Genomic DNA, 25179 nt, shown 5'->3' with positions numbered 1-25179 from the left:
TTATTATTATTATTATTATTATCTCACCTAAATTTTTGCTCAGTCAGTGTATTTGTTTTTACAATAGTATAATTTAGTTGCACAGTAGCTTACACACAGCACAAGGAAGTTTTAAACATTATTTTTTGTGTAATGTTTATATAATTTACATGAAATCTCACTAAGTGTGTAGAATTCAAGAAATGACTTGCACATGTTATGGAGGAATGCACAATGCATGTAGGATGTGTAGCCTCAATAGCCCTGCAGTAAGCAGTAAGCTGTGTGCATGTGATCGAGCAATGTGTAGGGTAGAAATTCAACTGAAACTGCATTAAATTGGTTGTTTTAACCAATATTATGCTGCAAGATTTTTTTCTAAACTTAATTTAAGTTCCCAGTTCCTGAAATTCCCAGTTAATTCCCCATTAATTCCTGTAAATTCCCATATATTCTAGTTAATTCCCATGGAAAGTCTCCAGTCTTAAAAAAAAATCCTGGAATTTGTATTATAACAGAGCAGAGCTAATGTAAACAGCCTCTGCCAACAAGTTGGGCTATTAGCACTTAGTGTAAATAGACACTCTGGTGATGGCACCTCCTCTGTGAATCAACAGACTATTACAGATCATAAAATGTAAATTCTGTCTTATAGATTTCCTTCACCTTTTCCATTTCAAAATTCCATACATTTCCAGATTCAGATTATCACTCTAGACAATTCACATATATTTCACAGTGAAAAACAAATGATTGAGGTAATAATTGGACTAATCTAGTTGTAAACACCTACATAAAACAACGAAATAAAAGGTGACCTTTTAAACCATTATTCAAAGAAACACACAGCTGTCAAAGACAGCTTTAAATAAGGATAACAAAAGAAAAGTACAAAAAACATGAATCATCTTATAATAATGATATCTCACATTGCTGGGCACAGTGGCAGCTCAACGAAAAGCGCACTGAAAGCGCGTTCTCTCTCTGTTCTTGAAATCACCGTAATCATAGGAACAGGCGCGCACACTTAGACTTGTTTTATATCGCTGCTGGCTTGACTACAGTGAAACACTTTGTAGTTTGGCGATTCTCTGTTTTAAAGACATGATTACTTTCTCTGGGATTGACCATATGAGCATGTGTTTTATTGCACTGTCTATATGTCAGTAAGTTAGACTAATAGTCCCTGATCAGCTGACTCGACGCATCAGGACCATTTGAAACTGAAACTGAAGAACACAAGTGGAAGCGGACATTTCACGAACATGAGCTTCCGTCAGCGACACCTCGCTATTTGTGGTAATTTATAGCTAAAGGGCGTAATGGTTTTGGTTTAATTACGTATTTAAAGATGCACCGAATGAACTGTGTTTTGATGTCATTACTGCTGATGATCACCGATGGTACGTACAATATTAATATATGTTTACGTCTCTCTCTCTCTCTCTCTCTCTTCAACAAAACTATTTTTAATGTTCAGTTCTTTCTTTATTTTCATTTCTAAACTATATTTTGGCCTCAAGACCCCTAGAATCCTGGCTGCCCTTCGTCGTGCTGCTTTATAAGACTTCTTACGATCTGAGACGTCAAAATGGGCACTTACAGTCACTGAGCAAACGGGTTAAGGCTAGAAGGAATACAGTCCTATTGTAGCATGCGCACATCAATCTAACGTTATTTATGTCACACTGTACAACAATAGTACTGTTTTTTTTTTTTTTATAGTATAATTTTATAGTAAGGGCTAAGTTTAGAGTTGGTAGCTGCTAAAAAAAACAATCTAATGGGTAGAACAGTTCATTTCATTGTTAGTTTCCGGTCGGAGCTGTATCCCTTCTAGACACAACCGACGAAATGGTTGATTGGAAACATTGCAAAATATAAATAAACATATTCGGATCAGAACAGTGCATTTAGACCAATTAAGAAAATTTATCTTCATAATGCGATATACACTACTGTTCAAAAGTTTGGGGTCAGTAAGACTTGTAATAGTCTTTAAAGTAGTCTCTTATGCTCATCAAGGCTGCATTTATTTGATTACAAATACAGAAAAAAAAAAAAAACAGTAATATTGAGAAATGTTTTTACAATATAAAATAATGTTTTTTTATTTTACCATACTTTAAAATAGAATTTATTCCTGTGATGAAAAGCTGAATTTTTATCAGCTGTTACTCCAGTCTTAAGTGTCACATGATCCTTCAGAAATCATTCTAATATGTGGATTTATTATTAGAATGATCAATGTTGGATAATATCAACAGTTGTGCTGCCAAATATTTTTTGGAACCTGTGATTTTTTTTTCTTTTTCTCTTTTTTCAGGATTCTTTCATTAATAACAAGTTTAAAAAGTACAGTGTTTATTCAAAATATAAATCTTTTATAACAATGTAAATGATTTATTATTAACTTTTAATAAACTTTTAATTATTAACTTAATACATCCTTGGTGAATAAAAGTATTAATTTCTTAAAAAAAAAAAAAAAAAAAAAAAAAAAAAGAAACAATAAAAATGTACTGACCCCAAACTTTTGAACGGTAGGTTTAGTGTATATCTGAAAAGAGTGAAAAAATAAAGATTGTAATGTAAAATAGTCTTCCATATATTTACTGAAGTGTAAAAAAAAGTTTGGATTGGCAAAGATCAGCTTCCACCACCAAATCTCTGTCTCACTATTTCAATTTAGAGAGAAACTCATTCTCAGTTCTTCATTTGAATGATGTGCAATTTCAGATTACTTTATCCTTTTTAGTGATGCTTTTTTCCAGAATAATCAGAAGTGGTTTATTTGGATAACTTCAGTTTAACAGAACTCCACAGTAAAGTAGAACCAGTTTCAGTGTGTCTTCAAATAAAAATTTTAATCAAGTGTTTAATGAATATTTTTTATGGATGAACTGCACATGAAGTTGAATGTCCAGAGAGAGCAGAGCTGGAAGATGAAGAAGCAGCTCACAAGACTGTTTAGATATGATTGACATTTGCTGAGTAACATTCATATCAGCTGTTGACATGCTGGGGTGTGTCAGTCTTAGATCTTTTTTATCAGCTCACATTTCCTGGTTGCCTGATTTGACCCAACGTTTACAACCATGAAAGTGAAAGAATTTCTGTCAGTGTTTCCTAAACACTGTTTGCTTGTGAAATGAAAAAGGAAAAAACAAAACAAAAAAAAAAAAAACGTAATTTAATAATCATAAGGATTTATATCTTTGAAGACGCACTCATTCAGCAATTGATTTAAAAACATTTAGGACCGAATCCATCCATGTACTGTTAAAAATTAGTGATGGGAAGTTCGGATCATTTTACCGACTCGGACATTTGAGTCTCGTTTAGCAAAATGAAAGAATCTTTTTTCGAGTCATTTCGTTCATTTCATTCATTTTAACAAAATATAATTAAAATGTTACGTTTTACCTCCCTAACACATCTACTGCTTACACAAACGTTGATCACACTTAAAACGAAACAAAACTATAATGCTATAAAAAACAGAAAAGATTAATTCATTGTTTACCTGGGTCTTTAATCTATCATTAGCTCACCTCACCTCTTATCTGACAAGTTTTCAGGTTTGAGTTGTTCATTCATCACATGACAGCAAAATGACTTGTTTAGAAGACTCAAAACAGTTGAACTAATTCCAGTACAGAACCTAATAGGATGTTGCGCATGCGCGACTGAAGGAATCACTCCCCGAGACGACTCGTTCGTCCCGAGTCACATTAAAGATTCGTTCAAAATGAACGAATCGTTCAAGAACAACCCATCGCTATTAAAAATGTTCCTGCATTTTTATAGTAAGTTACTGGCAGCAAGGTTGCCAGCAAGTTACTGTAATTTATTTTACAGCAATGTACTGTAATGCATCTTTACAGTATGTAGAACAATGTACTGTATAACGACAAAACAGTATTGTACTGTATTTTTACTGTACTTTGACATTTTGTTTCTAATGTAATTTGCTATTGTGTAATTATTATTGTGTATTGTGTAGTTTGAAGAGTACATACAAATAGTTAGTAAATGCTACTGTAATTCAGAATAACATTACAAATCAAAACACAATCCAAACGTATTTACAAAAGTATTTTTATTAAAACATTTCAAAACATTTTAGTGTTTGCTACACAGAGTACAGTGCATCAACAATTTACAGCCATGAAAGCATTTTAAGTGTGCAAGAATATAAATGAAACAAACACATGCATCTTGAGAGCTGGATTGGAAATCAGTGTCCTAAGAGAGAACGTGATTTATCTTAAAACTATCTAAAAATTAAACTTTAAAAAAAAAAAAAAAATCAAACAAGTGTCTCATAACCATCACCCCTAAATGCAGGGCATATGGGTGGTGGCCAACAAGCCACTGACCCTCTCTGTGAAGTTCTCCATTTAAACATCATTTTTGACTAAATGAAGCTGTTGACATGCAGTGTTAATGGCCATCACTCTGCACCACCGTCCTGATCTTCTGCTCACTCCCTGTCTCGCAGTACAATTATTCCCATCAGTAGTGAAACTCTCGGACTGCCATGAAGATTACTGGTGCTCCCCTGCCCACTCTTCAAGAACTGTATTCTTCCAGAGTGAGGAAAAGAGCTCAGAAAATCACTCTGGATCCCTCACATCCAAGTCATCCCCTCTTTGAACTTTTACCATCTGGCCGGCGGTACAGAGCCCCAAACACCAGGACAACCAGGCACAAGAACAGGTTTCCCCCAGGCAATTCTCCTTATAAACAGTTAAATGTTCCCCCCATTGTGCAATAACTTTTATTTATTAGTTACCACCCCCATCCTAACGCATCCCTGCATCTCTACCTTTTTCTATCCTATTCAATCCTATCCTATCCTATCCTATTCTGTTCTGTTCTGTTCTATAGCACACTGTACATACCACTTATTTATTTATTTCTCAATTTATTTTTCTATTTTTGTCTATTTATATTTATATATGGGTATTTTATTCTCATCCTATGTTTATTGTCTGTATGTTGTTGCTGTCTCTGTCACAAATTCCTAGTATGCGCAAGCATACTTGGCAATAAAAAAAGATTCTAATTCTGAAACACAGTCATGAAACACACAAATACAAAAACTGTTAGCCACAGCACCAAAAAAATGAACAGACAGCATGGGGAAAATAGTGAATAAAAATTCTGTAGCATAGATGAAAAATAAATAAATAATTAATACAGTTGAATTCAAAAGTTGACATACACCTTGCAGAATCTGCAAAATGTTAATTATTTTACCAAAATAAAAGGGATCATACAAAATGCATGTTATTGTTCATTTAGTTCTGACCTGAAGAAGATATTTCACAAATGTTTACATATAGTCCACAAGAGAAAATAATGGTTGAATTTTTTAAAAATGACCCGCTCAAAAGTTTACATACTCTTGATTCTTCATACTGTGTTGTTCCTGAATGATCCACAGCTGTGTGTTTTTGTTTAGTGATAGTTGTTCATGAGTCCCTTGATTGTCCTGAACCTTTAAACTGCTGCTGTTCTTCAGAAAAATCATTCAGCTCCCACTAACTCTTTGGTTTTCCAGCATTTTTGTGTATTTGAACCCTTTGCAACAATGACTGTATGATTTTGAGATCCAACTTTTCACACTGAGGACAACTGAGGGACTCATATACAACTATTACAGAAGATTCAAACACTCACCGATGCTCCAGAAAAGATTAGGGTAAATTTTACTTATTTTGTCTTCTGCCAAACATGTAAGTAAAGCATCTTCTGTAGCTTCTGAAGGGCAGTTCTAAATGAAAGCATATGATATTTAGGCAAAATAAGAAAAATATACATATCTTCAAAAGTTTTCACCCCTGGCTCTTATTGGATCATTTTTCCTTCTGGATCATCAGTGAGTGTTTGAACCTTCTGTAAAGGTTGCATATGAGTCCCTCAGTTGTCCTCAGTGTGAAATGATTGATCTTAAAATCATACAGTCATTGTTGGAAAGGGTTCAAATACACAAAAATGGCTGTAAAATGAAAAAAAAAAAAAAAAAAAAAAAAAAAGAATTTGTGGGACCTGCAGGATTTCAGTGGGCAGTTCAACTGTTCAGGACAAACAAGGGCCTCATGAACAACTATCACTAAACAAAAACAAAAACAAAAACAAAAAAACAAACAAAAAAAAAAAAACGGTAATATCACAGTATTAATAATCATGTATGGAAACTTTTGAATGACATGTACATGCATTTCATATGATACGCCCTCTTATTTCGGTAAAATAATTAACATTTTGCAGATTCTGCAAGTTGTATGTAAACTTTTGACTTTGACTGTAAATAAAAATGTAATTAATTTAAATAATACTTACAAAAAACTGCCTTGTGACAGCATTGCCCTTCCCAGGGTGCAAAGACAAGTGGATCACACTGTAGACCTGCAAGAAATCAAATAAATTTGATTCAGTAATGTGTTAGCCTACTTGTTGACCATGTATAGGCTAAAGTCACATAGACCGCTGCCTGTACATGTGTATTTCATACACTCCAACAATACATCAGAGTTACAAACATATTATGCTTGACATTGCGGAAGATTTGGGCTGCATTTTACTTGTCTTTGTTGACTAATAGATCATTAGTAACTGATTAAAGTAATTGTCCACTAATCATATTTATTATAATAATTATTTTTATTAATCCCCATGCTACAGAACTGGTCTCCCGCCTAAAAACGTTAGTTAATAATCTGTAACATTACCAGTATCTCTGACCCCAAACCACCCATTTACATCGCAAGTGAAACTTTACTTCTCAACCATGTTTAAGTAAGCGACTATGTCCGATATCAACTGCGCAAATATATATGTATAATATATATCCCTTTTGTTTATACTCAAACTGTTAGTTTATCGATCTCCTCAAACCTAGCAGACACAGTAATTTTACCTCACATACCATAGTAAAGCAAGTTTCGTTCATACTCGACAGAACCAAAATAAAACTCACTAAAATGGTGTCGGTTTGTCTTTTCACAGTTCCAAAAAGTATCGACTGTAGTTTTGGTCGCAATAAACTTTAAGCTAATTCACTAGATGTGAAAAGTGTACCGACTGAAAGAGCGCGTAACTCACGGAGTTTCGTCTAAATTACAGTTTTGAGGGAGTAGATTATAACGTTTGCAGCTAAACTAACTTGCGGTTTCATTCCACATTAAAAACCACATACACTATATAATAAAAACATGATAGTCAAATTAACTTACCGAACTTGCAGAAATCCGCTTTTCCGCTTCTCTTTCCGGTCAGGAGCTTCTGTCTGTGTGATGTGACGACAGTTGGCGCGCTGTTTACAGCAGTCCTGTATTATTGCCTGGCCAATTACAGTCAGGCTACAGCAAGGTTACAGCAACATCAAATTATACTGTAAAATATTCCCACCAAGTCAAAATTACCCAGAATGCAATATAAATTACAGTATTTTGCTGTGATGTATAAATGTGGTATTGTACAGTAGGTTTTTACAGTACTGTGCTGCTAAATCTACAGCAATTTCTAACAGTATATTTTACATTTAAAGGAACAATGTTTGCGGTAGTGGATGAGATAAACACAAACATGAGTTTCTTACCTCAGCTCTATCATCACAGATTAATGTAAAACAATTGTTCAAATACTGAAGCTTGAGTTAAAAAAAAAAACTTGAAAAAAAGACTGAAAAACTACTCATTAATCAGCTAATTACTGAATGTGATATTTACACTGTTTGTTCTTTCAGAGCGTTTGAGAGTTTCAGGATCGAGTCGCTCCATATCTGCATCTGTGGGTGAAGACGTCACTCTGAACTGCTCTGTAGATTCTAACATCACACATGAAGACTTGAAAGTTTCATGGAAGAAAACAGATAAAGATGGAGATATTGTGGTTCTGCTCTACCAAAACAATGAGGCTTCACCAGAGGCATCAATTGAGCGATACAGAGACAGAGTTGAGTTCTTCACTGATGAAATCCACAAAGGAAACTTCTCTCTCAGACTGAAGAGTGTCAGAACTGAGGATAAAGGAGTTTACATGTGTGAGGTGTCTGCTGGAGGACTTTCAGCTAATACAACTGTAGAACTGGAGAGACTGTGTGAGTTATAACTTAAAAATAACAACCATTCAACCTATACTAATACACATGTAAATGTATTTGTGTAATTGCATAGTCAGTTTTGCAGTGAAGCATGTTTGATTTATTCCAGTGATTATAATGGTCAGTTTTATGTTTGATTCATGTTAAATATGTCTCTGACATCTAAATAATAACTCAACAGATAATTACTGACAATTACTTCAGCATCTCAGTTACATTCAGTGTAAAGATGAGCTCATCAAATATGGAGGCGGCATTAGTAGATTCATTAATAAGGCCCCGCACTCTAAAAAAAAAAATATATATATATATTTTTTTTTTGAATTTTATTTTTAATGCAGCATTGTGTTGTTTTAACAGAAATGTCCATGAAATTAATGGATAATGTCCTTTGTAATGAGCTGTCAGTACTTTTCCATTTATTTTATACATTTATTTTAGTGTATATGGTTCAGTCCCAGACATACTGTATGTGTCATGTATACATTCCAGTTAAGATGAAGATAGGCAATGTTTTTAAAATTTGTAGCACTTCTTATTAAACAATAAGATTAAACAAAAGTAATAGTTTGCACTAAACACAAACAATACCAGGCAATGAACTGAAGAAACTGAAGACTTAAATACATGGTGCACTCTAATGAGTAACATAATGAGTAACCATGACAACTAATGGAAAGCAGAAACATAGGAACAAAGGAAACAGGAAACAGAAGGCTGGTTTAAGATGCATCTGCGCTGCACGATTGGAGAGCAGACCACTCTTTATGCTTTAAAATGTACTTAGATGTCAGATCCATACTTCCAGGTTGCCACGATGTAACGAGGCAGGACATGTACTGTGGGTTTGCAGGCTTTCTTATTAGTAATTCCCACAGTAAAAGGAGAGCTGCTCAAAAACGGGACATGGTCCAAGTACTGAGCCAGGCTACAACAGGAATTTTATTTGGTCCAGTATTCTGTCACATATAATTTCAAATGAAGATGCGTGCATGTGAAGTAGTTCAAATTAGCAGTGCTGTTTCTTAAACAGAGCAAACTCAGGTAATCCAGTAAGATCAAAGACAATCAGAACAGTAGGCACATAACAATACTGGACAACGAACTGAGGAAACCGAGGAATTAAATTCATAAGGTGATGAAATAAAATACAAACGTCTGCCCTGCTGTTTGATCTACTGCAGAATTTGCTCAAAATTCTGTTGGATTTGCTCAAAAATTCTGAGTCAAGCATGTCCCTACAACTGTGGTGAGTAAACAACCCACAATTAAGTAATAAATAAGAAATGTAAGTAAATAAGTAAGTAAATAAGACTTATTTTTATTGAAATGAAAATTGTTTTGAATTTCAAGTGTGACAAAAAAAGACAACTTTGTATAGGTTTGTATGTAAATACTGGTACTTCTGATTGGGCTGAGGCTGGAATTTAGCGAGTTTGAAGAAAAAGTACTTGATGGACGTATAATTTGTTTCGAGATCATTCACTCAGTATCATTATCTCATTTTTGACCGAGATGACTTTTAGCTGGTTTTGCATCTGAACTTTTCATATGCATATATGAATACATAATCATATAGATAGATAGATAGATAGATAGATATAGATATATAGATATAGATATGAACACATGCACATAGATACATATGTGTGTGTGTATTTTTCCTTTTTTTCTTTTTTTTTGGTATATTCACCAAACTTACCGTAATTATCAAGGATGTGCACAAACATTTTGAGTTGCTTATCTACAACTGGTTTGTGCTGTAAAGATGTGGATGTGGGAGGTTTTTCCATATGAGATTATATTCAGTCACTGTGCCAAATTTCTTTAGCCGTGTCACCAGATGGTGAAGACATTAGGTCCGGTCAGTACTGCAGCCGTTCTGGTCAAGACCTGCCATCTTAGACAGAAATGTATGACAGAGATATAGAAATCAATCTCTGCTTGTATTGCTGATACATGCTGTTTAGTGGTAGGGCTATTTCAGATATTACACCACAATCATAGGCTAGCTTGAAAAAAAAATAAAATAGTATGTCAGACATTGAACTGAATATGTGCTGTGGTTCTGAGGCTCAGACTACACTTCTCTTGACTATTGTAGCTTCATTGCAGAAGAAGAACAAGATGAGAAAACAAATAATAGGGGATCCTTACACCCTTAAAAGACTCACAAATCCTTTCTTTTTTGGCTTTGAAGTTAAATGTTCTCATCACACACTTCAACCCGCTACAATGGAGCATCTGAAGGTGGAATGGAGAAGAACAGACTCAGACTTTTTAGTTCATCTGTATGTAGATGGTAAGAGTGGAGCAGATGAACAACACCAGGATTATCGTGATAGAGCTCATTTCATTACTGAGGAGATTCAACATGGAAACCTCTCCCTCCGGCTGGACAATCTGAGAACTGAAGATGAGGGACGATACACATGTACAGTTTACAGACAGAAGAAATATGTGTTTTCAGTTAAGAAAAATGTGGAAATGTGGCTACTAGGTAAGTGAACCTAGTAAGGACCTACTCTTTTATTTGCCTTAATCAATACATTAATTTAACTGTATAGTTACATGTAACATTATGTCTTCAGTAAACACAGTGATGTTAGTTCGAGTAATAATAGTTATTGTCAGATGTTGTTTTGCAGCACTGAGCTAGTTGTATGTTACTAGTTTAGTCCTTTAATCAGAAACAACAGAGATATGAGTGTGTTTGAACATACACAAAAGAGACATATATACACTAGATTCCGTTTGTTCAAATAACCAGAGTGTCTGTTCTCAGAGCTAAATAATACCCATGATGCATCAGGGTTTGTATTTCTGCTCTGCTGTTAGGTGGGATCAATATTTCTGTTAAAACATAACATTTGTCTAAATGTAAGTTATTGTGTTTTCTCTCCAGACACATTCCACTGTCTTCAGTTGTGTCTTGTCTTCTTTCCAAATGTTCTGATGTTTCTTGCTTTTGTTTTCTGGGGTGTTTCTGAAGGTCAGTGATTTACTACTAATTAATTATCAATGCATTTTAATGTATCATTCAAATAATTGTTTATTAATACGGCAATTATTGTTGTCCAGCGTTTGTTTCAGGGTCTCTGCTTGAGACGGTCTCTTGTTGTTCTCTTTATTTTCTGAGGCCTCTCATGTTGCTCTGGACGGCTCCGTATGTGAATGATTTCACAGGTGATTCATTATTGACAGTTTATTAGTGAACATATACTTAATGAATTTACAATACACAGATTGTTTTCACATGAACAAAATCTGTCAATAACTGAATGAAGTTGACATTAAAAAGGATTCAGTTTTTTTTTTTTTGGCATTTGTGTTTCATTGTGTTGGTGTTGTAAGTGATATTGTGAATGGAATTATTATTTTATCTCTTCTGTTTTATAGGCAATATCAAAGCATGGATTAAAAATTACAGTTACGAGGCAGAATATGTTTTTTTCTCTGCTGTTTTTTATTCAGGTAAATAAATCTAAATGTACATCAACAGTCATTATCATAAACACATTAAAATACTGTAACTAAACTCGTGAGAAGCGTGATAGATCCAAGTGCAAGCTTTATTACACAGATCGTAGTCAAGACAGGCAGGGTCGATCTCGTTATCCAGGGCAAAACAATAGTGTAATCCAGAAAACAGCCAGAATGTCAAAATACCAGAGAGCAGTCCAAAGAAACAAATGAACAAGGCTATGAAACTAGACAAAACTATGACTATGAAACTAGACAAAACTATGACTATGAAACAAAACCGTGGCAATAACAAAACAAGGCAATGAAACAGGAAAAACGCTTGGTAGAGTCCACACAGGAAAAACAATACTTCACCCCGCCTGTTTGGCATGACCCTCCTTAAATGGCCACCAAACAGGAAGTAACCAAAGAAGCAGCAGAGGGAGCAGGAACAGTCAGTGTATGGGTGAGGGCTCCCTCTGCTGGCATGGCGTTACAAATACACATAAACATCTGAACAACTATTACATATCAGTGATGTACTATTCTCACCATCTTGCAGGAAATCTAAAATAAAATAAAATAAAAAACACCATAAAGACATTCCTCATGTGTTCAGAGCTGAATCTCTGTGTGTTTATGGGACTGATCACATTTTATCACTATTGTGATCTGAACTAGCTAATTATGAAAACAGTTGCATTAATGTTTACATTAAACATCATGCTAGTGACTTAAACTGAGACTGAAGCTAGCTTTACATCACATCTCAAGATGTTTTGGGGTCATGTCAGGGTCAGGGGTCATATAATCAGCACAAAGGTCACAGGGTCAGGATCAGACAGGAACAGCTGAACTGAAGAATGTGTCGTAATGTTTAAAAAGTTTAAAGAATGTGTCGTAATGTTGCATCTGTTCAATGAGAAGAGGTTTTGTTTTTCCTTTGATCTGTGTTTAGATTTTGTTCTTCTGTTTTAGTAATTGCTGTTTTTTAAATCTCTTTCTTTATTCCAGTTCTGTTTAAATCTGCCTGGGACAAAAGTCTGAATTATGCTGGATTTGAAGGCACCATTATTATCGTCCTCTTTGTGACTGTGATTCTGTTCAGTCTCTTCTATTTTATTTTCTGTAAGTATTTTCTTCTATTAAGAGTCAGTGAGATGAATGTGCTGTGAAATGATGATTTACCAGATTAAATGTGTTTGTTAAAAGCACAACATATATATATATATATATATATATATATATATATATATATATATATATATAAACAACCCATGATATCAAACCTGATTTATCAGTTAATTGAAGCATTTCAATTAGACAAGGTGAGTTTTTATAGAATATTTTATATGCATAATCAGTGTTTTACATAGGCATGATAAAGCCAAAAATAAGTGATGAAAGAATTGAAGAGAAAAGGGCAGTCAAATAAATCAAAGAGTACGTTTTAAAATGTATGAAATTAATAAAAAAAAAAAATATTGTCACTGTCCATTAAAAGATGGACATTGATGCATATGATGCAGTGAATCAGTAGGTAAAGTGTTTAGCTTATCAGGTCTTTAGTTTATTCAATCTCAGGTCATTGAGTGATTTAAAAACAGATTATTGTCCTTGTGCCCTACTATCCACTGGATACTCAATTGTTTATGTTAGGAAACCATATATACATAAATTGGTTACATGCACAAATCATAGGAATATCCCTTACACACACACACACACACAGTACTTTCTATCTTTCTTTTTTTTTTTTTTTTTTTTTTTTTTTGTAATTGCACACACTCTCTGTCCTTGACTCTTATTGTGTGTAATGTTTTCTGATCAGTTTCTGAGGTGTCTGATCACCTCATGCCATTGATTCATTGATTGACGGTCATGGAAAATCTGGAAATATCAGGGAATTTTAAGATTATGATTTCCAGATTTTTATAAAAATCATGGAAGTAAATGAAATAATAGCAAAATATGGAATAGTTTTGCTCAGTTATGATCAGCTCTGCAACATTTTATCAGCATTTTTGCAGTCTTTGATGTTTTCCACATAAAGCAAAGTGTCATTTGTAGAGTGAACTTAATATAAATATAAAATTATACTCTGAACCCCATGTGGATTTACGCAAACTGAGAAAGTCAAAACATGTTAGGTGTATAGTTGTGGTAATATGTTTACATGCTGTACCCTAATTTGCTTTATAGAAGAAAAACATGATGCAGTTCACCATCAATGAGTGTATTATTGTTAAGGGAAAGATGCAACAAATGATATAAGGCACAGCATGTGTTACATTCATGTCTGTGTATGTCTTTGGTTTCTCCCATTGTCTCCCCCCCGTCGATCTGTCTGCTTTGGTTTTACCCTCGTTAGCGTCATTCCCTTCACCTGTTTGCAACAATTAGTTCACCTTTATAAGCCTGTTTGTTTCTTGAGTTCCCTGTCGGTCTTTAATGTTTGTTTGTTTCTACGTGTGTGGATATTCCTGCTTGTGCTACCTGAAGTTTATATTAAATATTGTTGCCTGTTATCTCGTCTCTCGTCTCGTTCCGTCCAGCACGCAGCGACTACGTAACAGCATGTGTATTCCTGTTGCATGTACACATATACACAGGGACAGGGGAGACCCTGAACATGGGTCTTAATGGGACATACACCCAGACCATTACAATACACCTTATGAAATCAGCTAAATGTTACTAATTAATTAAATTAATTTTTGGTGCTAAGTGAAGAGCTATAATAAATTGTGTATTTATTTATTGCTGTCCTGAATAAGCTATTTCACACAAAACTCAGTTCTGGAGGGCCGGTGTCCTGCAGCGTTTAGCTCCAAGTAACATCCTCCAGTTGTGTTAAGGCAAGTTGGAGCTAAACTCTGCAGGACACCGGCCCTCCAGGATCGAGTTTGGACACCCCTGGTATACAGTAGTCAACATTTGAAGTGGATCAAAAAAGTTAAAGTTGCCCTAAGACAAGAACGGGTATTGTTTTGTTTTTAGGACAACTTTGATTAAAGGTTTTCAGCCACTTCAAATGTTGACTACTTTTTTTTTTTTTTAATTTGTGCATTTGCACAAATTAAGCATTTTGAAAGTTTACATACCTTTGTTTGTAATACTATGTGTCATACCTGGATAATCTATTCTTATTCTGTCTTCATGAAACATATACATGTATGTATCTTCTGAAGAGCAGTATTAATGGGAAAAATATGATATGTAAAGAAAATAACAACAATATTCACCAATCCTCCTGTTCAAAAGTTTACAGGGAAGCGCGGGGCACAACCTAACACTTTTTGACTTTCTCAGTTTATGTAAATCCACACGGGGTTCAGAGTATAATTTTATATTTACATTAAGTTCACTCTACAAATGTCACTTTGCTTTATAATTACAGTGTATACATTTTTCAGTATTTACCTCAGAAGAAATAAAGTGAAAAGTGACAACATGCCCCATATGTAGGGTACATTGTAACATGTGAGGGGCAGGTTCTAACATGACCATATGACAGCTTAAAATATTATCTGATCGAATGAAACAAATCTACAAAACAAACTAAAATATTTTGTCAATAAAATTATTTTATATTATATTATATTATATTATATTATTATTTATTTATTTATTTAAAAATAAATAAATAAATGGAGCCTCGTCGCAGGACATTCTAAAAGGCAGTGTTCCGAGACGCAAGCCGTGAGCGCAAAGGTAGTGCAATGGAGCGGGCTTAATGTTTTCAAAAATAACAACCGGGGAAAATAAATTTCTCACATTTCACTTGTCATAAACACTATAGGCCTACTTATAAGACACCATAATCAAAGTGAATATTTATACACTTAAAGTGGCTTATTGATCCCCACAATTGACAGGAAAAGTTTTTTTAAGTGTGGGCACAATAAAATTTTCTCTCTCCTTTTACTGAATCGTGTGCATAACTTACGGACTGTGTGTATTTTTCAATATATTTAAAATGTTTGCCACATAGTTAAAACACGCTACTTTTATAAAATAGCATTTTGAGAGGAAAAACATACGTCACATGGCTGGCATGTAATAATTACATTCAGTAATAATGTAGGCTGAAATACTGGTAGCCTAAATCAAAATGTTTACAAACATTATAAACACAGGCTATTTTATTCCCTTCTCTCCACAACAAATTATCCACAACATTATCTTTCACAAAGACTATAACAGCACAGTGCAGCGCTGGTCACGCTGAATGTAACAGCAGGCTATTTAAATTGAGCATTGCAACTTCTGTTTCTTTAAATGTATTGTATTTTGATAATGAACAGGCTGCGATGTCAAGGTAGCAAAAATGTTGTGCGAGCGCTGAGGCGCCGGCGCGATCACACATTGTTTGGTCATGCTGGTTGATGAGACAAGCAAAATATCATTAATCACTGTAAAGCTTTGGCAAAATAAATAAATAAATAAATACAAATTATTATAATTATTATTAATAATAATAATAATAAAATAAAGGAAACTGTAAAGCTTTTACAAAATAAAGAAAACGGCTTTCTGCTTTGATTTCCTTTAGGTGGATCGTGCCAGCACATTTTTCCTTTTCATTTTGTTAATCAGTTATTGATTTAAGTGAAATAGTTTTAAATACCGAATGTTTTAATGGCAAACATTTTAGCGGGTCCCTGTCGACTTCTCACCAGATTTTGCCATTAAATTTACCGTTCGTTCTCAAAATTTAAAGTGATCAAGACATTTCCCTGGAGCACAATGTTACAAGAAAGACTGTCCAGTTTAGCTCTTTATAAGTATCGAGAATGCACACGCTCGCAACATCGACATTAAGCTGCAGTCAAAGTCTTTGCACACAAAACGCTCAGAGGGCACAAATGATTCGGCAGAGTTTTGCTTGCTTGTAATTGTCAGTTCATAAAAAGAATAAATAAGCTAATTACAAAAGTTGGTATATGTATAGAAAGTAAATTTCTACCAAATGTAGCATTTATAGTTATTTCTTTGATTCACTAATGATGTAAAATGCATCAATGCAATGATAATTCACCACATTTATCACTGACAAATCAGTTACGTAAATGGGGGGACGGACTCAGATGCACAATAAATGGATGCAGTGTCTCGTTCCCTTCTCAGGGAACCATGGTTACATACGTAACCTGAGACGTTCCCTTTCGAGGGACATCGAACTGCATCCTCTAGGGGTCACTTGTGGGGAATGGTATAGCCACGCTGTGCACTGCTGAGGGGAGTGCATGCCAGAACTAAGGCGAGCACTAAGTACCAACTCCAACAGGAAAGGGAGCTGCCCCAATGACCTCCAAGCGGCTGTCGGTGACCTGTCCTCCTATGGCCGAGGAGCCTGAGCTGTGTACCTGAGACTTACCTGTTGGGGTCAGATATCCAGACCCAGGGTAGAGCTTAAAGGCTTGGAATCAAAGAGTGATTCCTTTAAAGGGATGCCGTCAAGCGTCTAGGAGATAACTAGACCCTGGCCTGACACTCAAGGGGCTACTGACAATACCACAGGAGCATAGCTCAGCAGGTTCTCAGCAGCAACACCTTGCATCAGGGAGGATACATGGATTGGGGCCTAAGGTAAAAACTGGGGCCTAACCAACTCAGAGGAAGGGAACAAGGCTGTAGTGCGTAACCCTTACCATACAGGATTTTTAGAAAGAACGTAAAAAGCTAGTGTGCATGCTTACCACAATGTGGATTTAAGGAAGTGCACAGAGACTAGCGTGTACATCTACCAAAACATGGATTACAGGAGTACTGTTCAAGGGGTCACTATCATAAACACCCCAAATGAATGCCACGAGAGTCCTTCAGAGTGCATGTATCTCATAAAATCTTAAATATGAGGGGAACATCATGACAGTGACAGGACTGGCTCCAGAACATTATAGTCATGTAGTGCAGCATCCAGCTCTCAGCCGAGAGGGGAAGACAAACACTTATGATTAAAAAGGCAGCAAAACCTGGAGGCAGAAAGGGGCCTCACAGGCCACTGCTGCTGAGCCAGGAGCTCTAGGGAGCAGAGAATTCAACCCTCAGCCAGAGGGGGAAAGCCCTGAGTACTCGAATGACCCTCCGGATGCATGGAGAAGTTCACCATGAAACAGCCTAGACAGGGAGGCCAGGAGAAGCCAGACCCCCTGACATGGCCATGGAGCCCACGGAGCAGGAGGTTTGACTCTTCAGGATAAGAGGGAACTTGGGTGCTCAAAAGGGACCAGCATACTTGAAAGGGCAATATGCTCATAGGTGACCCTCTAAGATGAGGGGAGCAAAGCTAAGCTCAACCAGCTAAATGGCAAACTTATCAGGGAGGCAGCAAGCGGCCAATCATCTGATGATATTGCCATGGAGAACAAATGGAGATCTCCTCTCTTGGTTTTCTTTACAAAAGAAAACCACACCTGACAGCATGAATGGTTAATGTGGTAGGAATGCGATCATGGGATTCTCAGCCCTCAAGCTGAGGTAGGCTCAAACTGGGAGCAATAGGTCTCATAGCTTCCCCTCTCTTACCTCCGAAGAGACCCGATGAGCTATAGCTCCTCAGAGCCATAGCTATCAGGGTTGGGTTTCCTCAGAAACATTCTCACTTGAACACAGGTGAAGGCAGTCCCCTCAAGTCCAGTCCTTCACTGGTTTGACTGTGTGGGCAGTGTAACAGAGAGGCCCAAAGAGCGGCTGTTAAACAACCTCAAAACTGTGTTTTAGGTGTAGGACCACCTGGTCCGACCAAGGGTGATGAGCTGTATAAGAGACCCTCTTCGCAGCGAGGGGAGCATTTTCATGTCTTGCCAAGGAGGCCTTGGAATGAGATTAATCTCAGTGTGGCTGCATAAAGAGCATTCTCCTGAGGGGGCAACTACAAACCCAGGTAGACCTGTGCTTACTACATCGATAGAAAGCATGGGCCCCGTTCTTAACCAGGCCCGCAGAACCTCGAGAACAAGGGCCTAGATCTGTAACTGCTGCTCCTCAGAGCACTCTGAAGGGTTTCCTCAGAAACACCTTTCACTCACACCTTGGTGAAAACAGTGTGGTCAAGCCTACTCCTCGGAGGGACGACTCACTAGATCACCATAGACAGTATGAGGTAGGGTATGATGGGCCCCAAGAGGGGTGTCATGGGTCATGGGTATGATGGGTCCCAAGGGGGCGTCCTAGTTTGTGCTCTATGCTCCCATAACCCCTGACTCTTAATGTCCTGTGTTTGCTTGAGCATCAGTTAATCTGTGCATCTTTTGATCATCCATGTAACAACACACAAATCAAGAGTATGAAAACTTGTAAACTGGGTTGTCTCTGTAAATTCACTTATACCTGTTATGTGAAATACAACTGCACTTTGTACAAAAAAATGCAATTTTTATGATCCCTCTTATTCTTGTAAAATATTAACCATTTAGCATATTTTGCCCCACACAATCCCAGGACCAGCCCTCAACTGTTTTTGCTTTTATATCTTTGAGAAATATGAGTCTTGGTGCTATGATGTGATTAGGATCCAGCATTTGTTAACCCTCTGGTTGTGTTTGGGTCAAATTGACTCGGAGAAGCTTGTCTTTTTCCTAAAACTACTAGTTTTGCTCAGATTTTTTTTCCTTCCGAATTTTCATCATTTTTGGTGGGTTTTTTTGTTTCACCTTGTCATACTTGTGTGTAATGGGACTCATCAGAAGTGTAAATAGATCTAAGTGCAAGCTTTATTGTACAGATCGTGGTCAAGACAGGCAGAGTCAGACACCAGAAAACAGTAAAATCCAGGGCAAGACAAAAGCCTAATCCAATAAACAGGCAGAAGGTCAAAATACCAGAGAGCAGTCCGAAATAACAAAATAAACAAGGCAATGAAACAAGGCAAAAACTTTGAGAGCAGGGAGCCATGGTGGGGCAGGCAGAGCAGAGAGCCATGGCGGGGCAGACAGGGCAGGCAGAGCAGAGAGCCATGGCGGGGCAGGCAGAGCAGGGAGCCATGGCGGTGCAGACAGGGCAGGCAGAGAAGGGGGCCATGGCGAGGCAGGCAGAGCACAGAGCCATGGCGGGGCAGGCAGAGCAGGCAGAGCATGGAGCCATGGCAGGGCAGGCAGAGCAGAGAGCCATGGTGGGGCAGGCAGAGCAGGGAGCCATGGCGGGGCAGGCAGAGCAGACAGGAGCAAACATTCACAGTGGAACAAATGACATCCATAGCAGAGCAGAGGAGAGCAGAAATCCCCATAGCAGAGCAGAGGTAGTCCCTTCGAACATGGCTGGACAGGTAGGGGGGGATGGGACCGGTCTTCTTGGCAATGACGTGACAGGCAGAGAGTTCAAGATTGGCTTCCTGGGCTGTGACATGGCAGGCAGAGAGTTCATGATTGGCCCCTGGGCCGTGACATGGCAGGGAGACAGTACAGATGGGGTCTCCATAACAGTGACAGGATGGGCAGAGAGGTCATAGGAGGATGCTGCCCACTTAGGAGGTTCTGCAGCCGGAACTGCCTCCTCCAGGGGCATTGGTGCAGACTCATGGTCAGACGAGATCTCTGGAGTAGACGTGAGGACAGACGAGACAGTGAGTTCATGAATGGACGCTGCCTCCTTGAGGGGTTCTACAGCATTAGCTGACACCTCTGGCATTGGCACAAATTTGTGGACAGGAGAGGACTCAGGAGAGACTGGTCGACAGACGAGGCCTCAGGAGCAGACTTGTGATCAGATGAGGCCTCTGGAGCAGACTCATGGACAAACGAGGACTCAAGAGTGCAGTGTAGAGCCCACACGCTCAAAATGGTGACCGTCATTACAGGCAGCACAGTACACAGTGGGATGGCTTGAAGGTGTGAAGGCTGTGATGTTAGAGAGTGTCAAGACTGCATGGCTTAGGAGCATGGGATATGCGTGGCTTGGGAGCTGAGACGAGACCTGGTGAGGCTTTGGAAGGATGCCTAAGACATGACAAGGCTCTGGGATATCAGCTGATATGTGATGCGGCTCTGGGGGGTCATCTGAGATGTGACAAGGCTCTAGAGGATCAGTTGAGACGTGACATGGCTTTGGAAGTTCAGACACGACCTGACGAGGTTCTGGCATGAAGGCCGTGGCTTGGCGAGGCTCTGTGATAGCAACCTTGTCTTGACTTGACTCAAGGAGATCTGCCATGACTTGACTTGAGTTAGGGAGATCTGCCGTGACTTGACTTGAGTTAGGGAGATCTGGAACAACAGTTGTAACTTGGCTTGACTCAGGAAACACAGCTGTAACTTGACTTGGCACTGAAAGTGCAGCTCTGACTTGACCTGACATCAGAAGATCAGCCATCTTGTGAACTGGCTCTGGGATGACGGCCATCTTGTGAGCTGACGTGCAGACATGTCGAGTGCAGGCTGTGGCCTGGCAGACGTGACGTGAACAGGCTTTGGCTTGGTGGACATGACAAGAGCAGGCTTTGGTTTGGTGGGTATAGCGTGAACTGGCTTTGGCTTGGTAGGCTTGGCATAAGAGGTCTCTGGTTTGCTTAACATGACGTCAGCAGGCTTGGCAGGCATGGCATGAGAGGGCTCTGGCATGATGTTAAGAATTCCAGACATAACATGCACGCACTTGGGTGTGGCAGATACTGGAGGATGGCAGGGTCTCCCATCCGTGATCCTCACAGTAAACGTAGAACCACTCAGAAGCAAGGCAAAGTCTATGTAACGTACCAGGGACCAGTGAGGGTGATGACCTGGAATCCTACTTGAAATGTCCTTACACGAACCAAAGTAAAAAATGTCATTGAGTAAACTTTTTTTAGAGTCCACCAAGTGAGTTCACAAAAGTCAATGACATATTCCTCAATAGGCCTTGATGGAGTCGAACGAGGCGTGATGCTGGGTCCATGGTTGATCTGTTTTCAGAAAGCTGCTGGATCTGTGGTAGAAGAAGTATTCTGTAACGGGACTCGTCAGAAGCATGAATAGATCCAAGTGCGAGCTTTATGGTACAGATTGTGGTCAAGACAGGCAGGGTCAGACATCAGCAAACGGTAACAACCAGGGCAAGACAAAAGAAAAGGAAAGGACGTGAGGCCAAGTATCGTGACCCATACTCGGAATTTGTGCTCTGCATTTAACCCACAGTAGTGAGTAGTGAACAAACATGCACACACACACCAGGAGCAGTGGGGAGCCATATTGCTTTCGCTGTGGTGCCCGGGGAGCAGTTGGGGGATCGGTGCCTTGCTCAAGGGACTCACCTCAGTCGTGGTATTGAGGGTGGAGAGAGAGCAGTCCAAAGTAACAAAATAAACAAGGTAATGAACAAGGCAAAAACTATGGCAATGGAACAAAACTATGAACATGAAAACAATCGCAAGAAACAAGGAAACCGCTTGGTCCACACAGGCAAAACAGTACTTTGCAAACTCCTGTTTGACATGGCCCTCCTTAAATGGCTGCCAAACATGAAGTCACAAAAGGAGCAGCAGAGGGAGCAGTAACAGACAGTAAATGGTAAGGGCTCCCTCTGCTGGCATGGCATTAGGCAAGGCAAGGCACCTGACTGTTCCCGGACTCCAAACAACTGCTTATAAATCTTTCATTGTGCTATATTATCACTAAAGGTTGGATTCATTATTTTTGTCAACTTGTTTTCATTTACTTATAACTGGTTTTGTGTTTCTATTTGCATTTGATTAATCATAGGCCTCTTTTGTCTGAGAGAAGGTACCTTGTTTTTGAGTGAAAAAATCATTTTTTATGAATAATTTTCACAATATGAGATAAAAAAGAATTATGAAAATTTTCTACTGTTTATCACATTAGTGTGCTTTAATGTTTAATCAGGAAGTCTGCTTTTGAATGCTTTTATTTTGTACAAAATTGCACAGTCACACTTGCCAAAAATGGCCGGCCATATGATTTTATTTTCTGAAAAAGAGCACAAAGTAACACTTATGCTGTTCCTGTTAAATCTGACCATCGTGACATACAAGAAAGAACACATTAAGATTATTTACATTGTATCCTATGTATATATATTCTGCACACTGACAATGTCAAACAGAGACAATATCATGAAACAACAAGCTGATGCTCTCTCTGTGCTAAAGCATTTATTTGTAAACTTTCATCTACTCTGTGAGAGCATAAAAGCCTCAAAACCTAAACTAAAGACAAGGCAGTTTGAGCGTGTGAGTGTGTGAGAGGTTTATCACAGAGAGAGTTTACATAAAAGCATATTATATTCAGTTCAGGGCAGGATAAAATAGGTAAAATACTCTTTCGGATAAATGAGGCATACAATTAATCAGATGTAAATAGACACAAACCAGTCCTAAATGAAAGGAAATAAGTTGACAAAAAAGATTAAATCCAATATTTGGTGATAATATAGCATAAAGAGAGATTTATAGGGGGTGAAAAACATAATTTCATGTGTTTTTGAGTGGAGGGATAGACCTGTTCATGTCTAATGTTCAGTAATCAGAAGAGTTTCTGTTATGTTGAAGTTTGTGTGGTTACCAGTAGAGTTTAAGGTTTAGGTGAATTAAGTGTGTAATGTTTCTTACTTCAATCATTGACCAACAGCTGTGCTGAAATTCGTCCATGTGCTGTGCAACTGTACTTACAGAAATGCTTTACAACCAACTACATAAATGAACAAGCATGAACAGATCTCTCTGATTACTCAAACAGATATATATCTACAAGTGTATTTCATTTGTAGATTCCAGTATATATATATCTATATATACTGGAATCTACAAATGAAATACACTAAGTTAATCACTACCCAGTTAGCAAATTTCCTTTGGCCCGGATCTGAAACCTACAGCCAAATTGTGACCCAGATTAGATTTTGTTCGCCAGCCCAAAGTTGGCCCATATGTTTTAGAATCAAACCAAAGCCATAACTCCGCCTATCATGAGCCAAGTAATACATTTTTATGTGGCTCATATATGGGCCTTATGTTTCATTTTAGTAAGGCTGAGTTCTGTTAAGACCTCACTGCCCTAATGTGGCCCACATGTGGCTGACTGTATATGTAAAATTCATATTAACTAGAGAGTAACTTAGTATTGAGTTAGAATATTCTTCATTCAATTCAATTCAAATTTATTTGTATAGCACTTTTCACGATACATATCGTTGCAAAGCAACTTTACACCAAATTAAAGTTTTTACAATATATTTAGTAGTAGCTTACAGTGGTGACTATGTCAAGTTGATGTACGTATGGCAGAGATGTATGATAAAGGTCTATTAATGACGTAATCAAACAAAGAACATCATAAATTTGTAGCAAAATTCGGTAGTGCTGTATGTTGTTTCAGGGTCGGCATCATCTGAAGTCCTCTGTGGGGTTGGCATCATCTCATCTTAAGTGTTTTGGATCCAGACTGGAGCTTGTGAATTCTTAGTTACCACGGGATGTCAATCCCATGGCATGTATTGGAGAAGATGGTGCCCATATTGCTAGTCATTTTGTCTAGATCCTGTGTATTAATGGGTACACAGAGCAGTTGAGATAAATCTCAACACCACCGCCACAACCACTCTGATGGGGCTCATGCTTATAGTAGTAGTTTGGTGGAGTAGACCCATTTAGACCAATATAATCATTAGGTTTTAGCCAGGTTTCAGTTAAGCAGAGTACATCAAAACTATTATCTGTGATCCTTTCATTCACAATAACTGCTTTGGGTGTAAGTGATCTAATGTTTAGGAGCCCAAGCTTTAAAAATGGTTTCTGTTCATTTATTTAGCATTTTTCTGGTTTAATTACAATCAGATTTTTTTTAGATCCTGCATTAAATTTATGTTTTGACCTCACTATTCGAGGAACAGACACAGTCTTTATAGATTGGGCAGTACAAGTACTACCATTTAAGCGTTCAGAACTAAAGCCATGATAGCAATAATTTGAGAAGGTAATTACTAGTCAAATGGAGCGTAGCGTCCTGGAGATGTTGTCCGAGAGCAGTTCCGCTCTGACTCTGCTAAGGTGCAGGCCATCGGCATGGAGAAGCCTAGGACGTTCTCAGAAAAGATAACAAATGCTTCAAATGCATCAAATACTCGTGAACGGCTGAGTTATGGCTTTGGTTTGGTTCAGTTCTGGCTAAAAACATATGGGCCAATTTTGGGCCGGCGAACAAATACTAATCTGGGCCACACTTTATCTGTAGATTATGGCCAGATCCGGGCCAAAGGAAATTTGCTAATTGGGACATGAAGAAATGTAAGATGATTTTTCTAATGGCTCCGACTATCTTTTACGTCAAGACAGCCTGTATGTTTTACCACACCACAGAGCAGTGAAAAACACTGAAAACATGAAAAATGCTTTATAAACGTTTTCACAAATCAATCTCAATAAAAAAAAGGGTTTTGCATTAACCCGGATTGCGTGATTATTGGATGCCCAGGCGAGGGTTGATCAGTGGCGAACGTAATCCCAGGGACAAGGCAAATGGGTATCCAATGAGAAAGGTTAGAGTTCATACAAAGGGTGAGTAGAGTCCAAAATTACAAGGCAAAGGGTTAAATTCATGACAGGCAAGAAGTCCAGGGCACGCGGAAGGCAGACAAGATGATATAACCAGGCTATAAAACAAGACTAAGAGAAACTAACTAGAAACACAACT

The 25179-nt window shown here is 37.9% G+C and overlaps 1 protein-coding gene across 1 annotated transcript; it reads left to right on the top strand.

Annotated features, from left to right (window-relative positions):
- Positions 1–1233: 1233 nt before the first annotated feature.
- LOC127159865 (uncharacterized) lies at positions 1234–18411 on the top strand. The gene is made up of 8 exons (XM_051102589.1): positions 1234–1382; positions 7736–8089; positions 10293–10592; positions 10998–11084; positions 11174–11278; positions 11492–11566; positions 12572–12685; positions 18284–18411. Exons 1-8 carry the CDS (start codon positions 1331–1333, stop codon positions 18409–18411), a joined length of 1215 nt encoding a protein of 404 aa, XP_050958546.1. The 5' UTR covers positions 1234–1330.
- Positions 18412–25179: the final 6768 nt, after the last annotated feature.

Source organism: Labeo rohita, unplaced genomic scaffold, assembly GCF_022985175.1.
Source record: "Labeo rohita strain BAU-BD-2019 unplaced genomic scaffold, IGBB_LRoh.1.0 scaffold_258, whole genome shotgun sequence".
In the NCBI taxonomy this organism is placed as follows: domain Eukaryota; kingdom Metazoa; phylum Chordata; class Actinopteri; order Cypriniformes; family Cyprinidae; genus Labeo; species Labeo rohita.
Note: the sequence above shows the minus strand (reverse complement) of the source record. Positions and strands in the feature narration are given on the sequence as shown.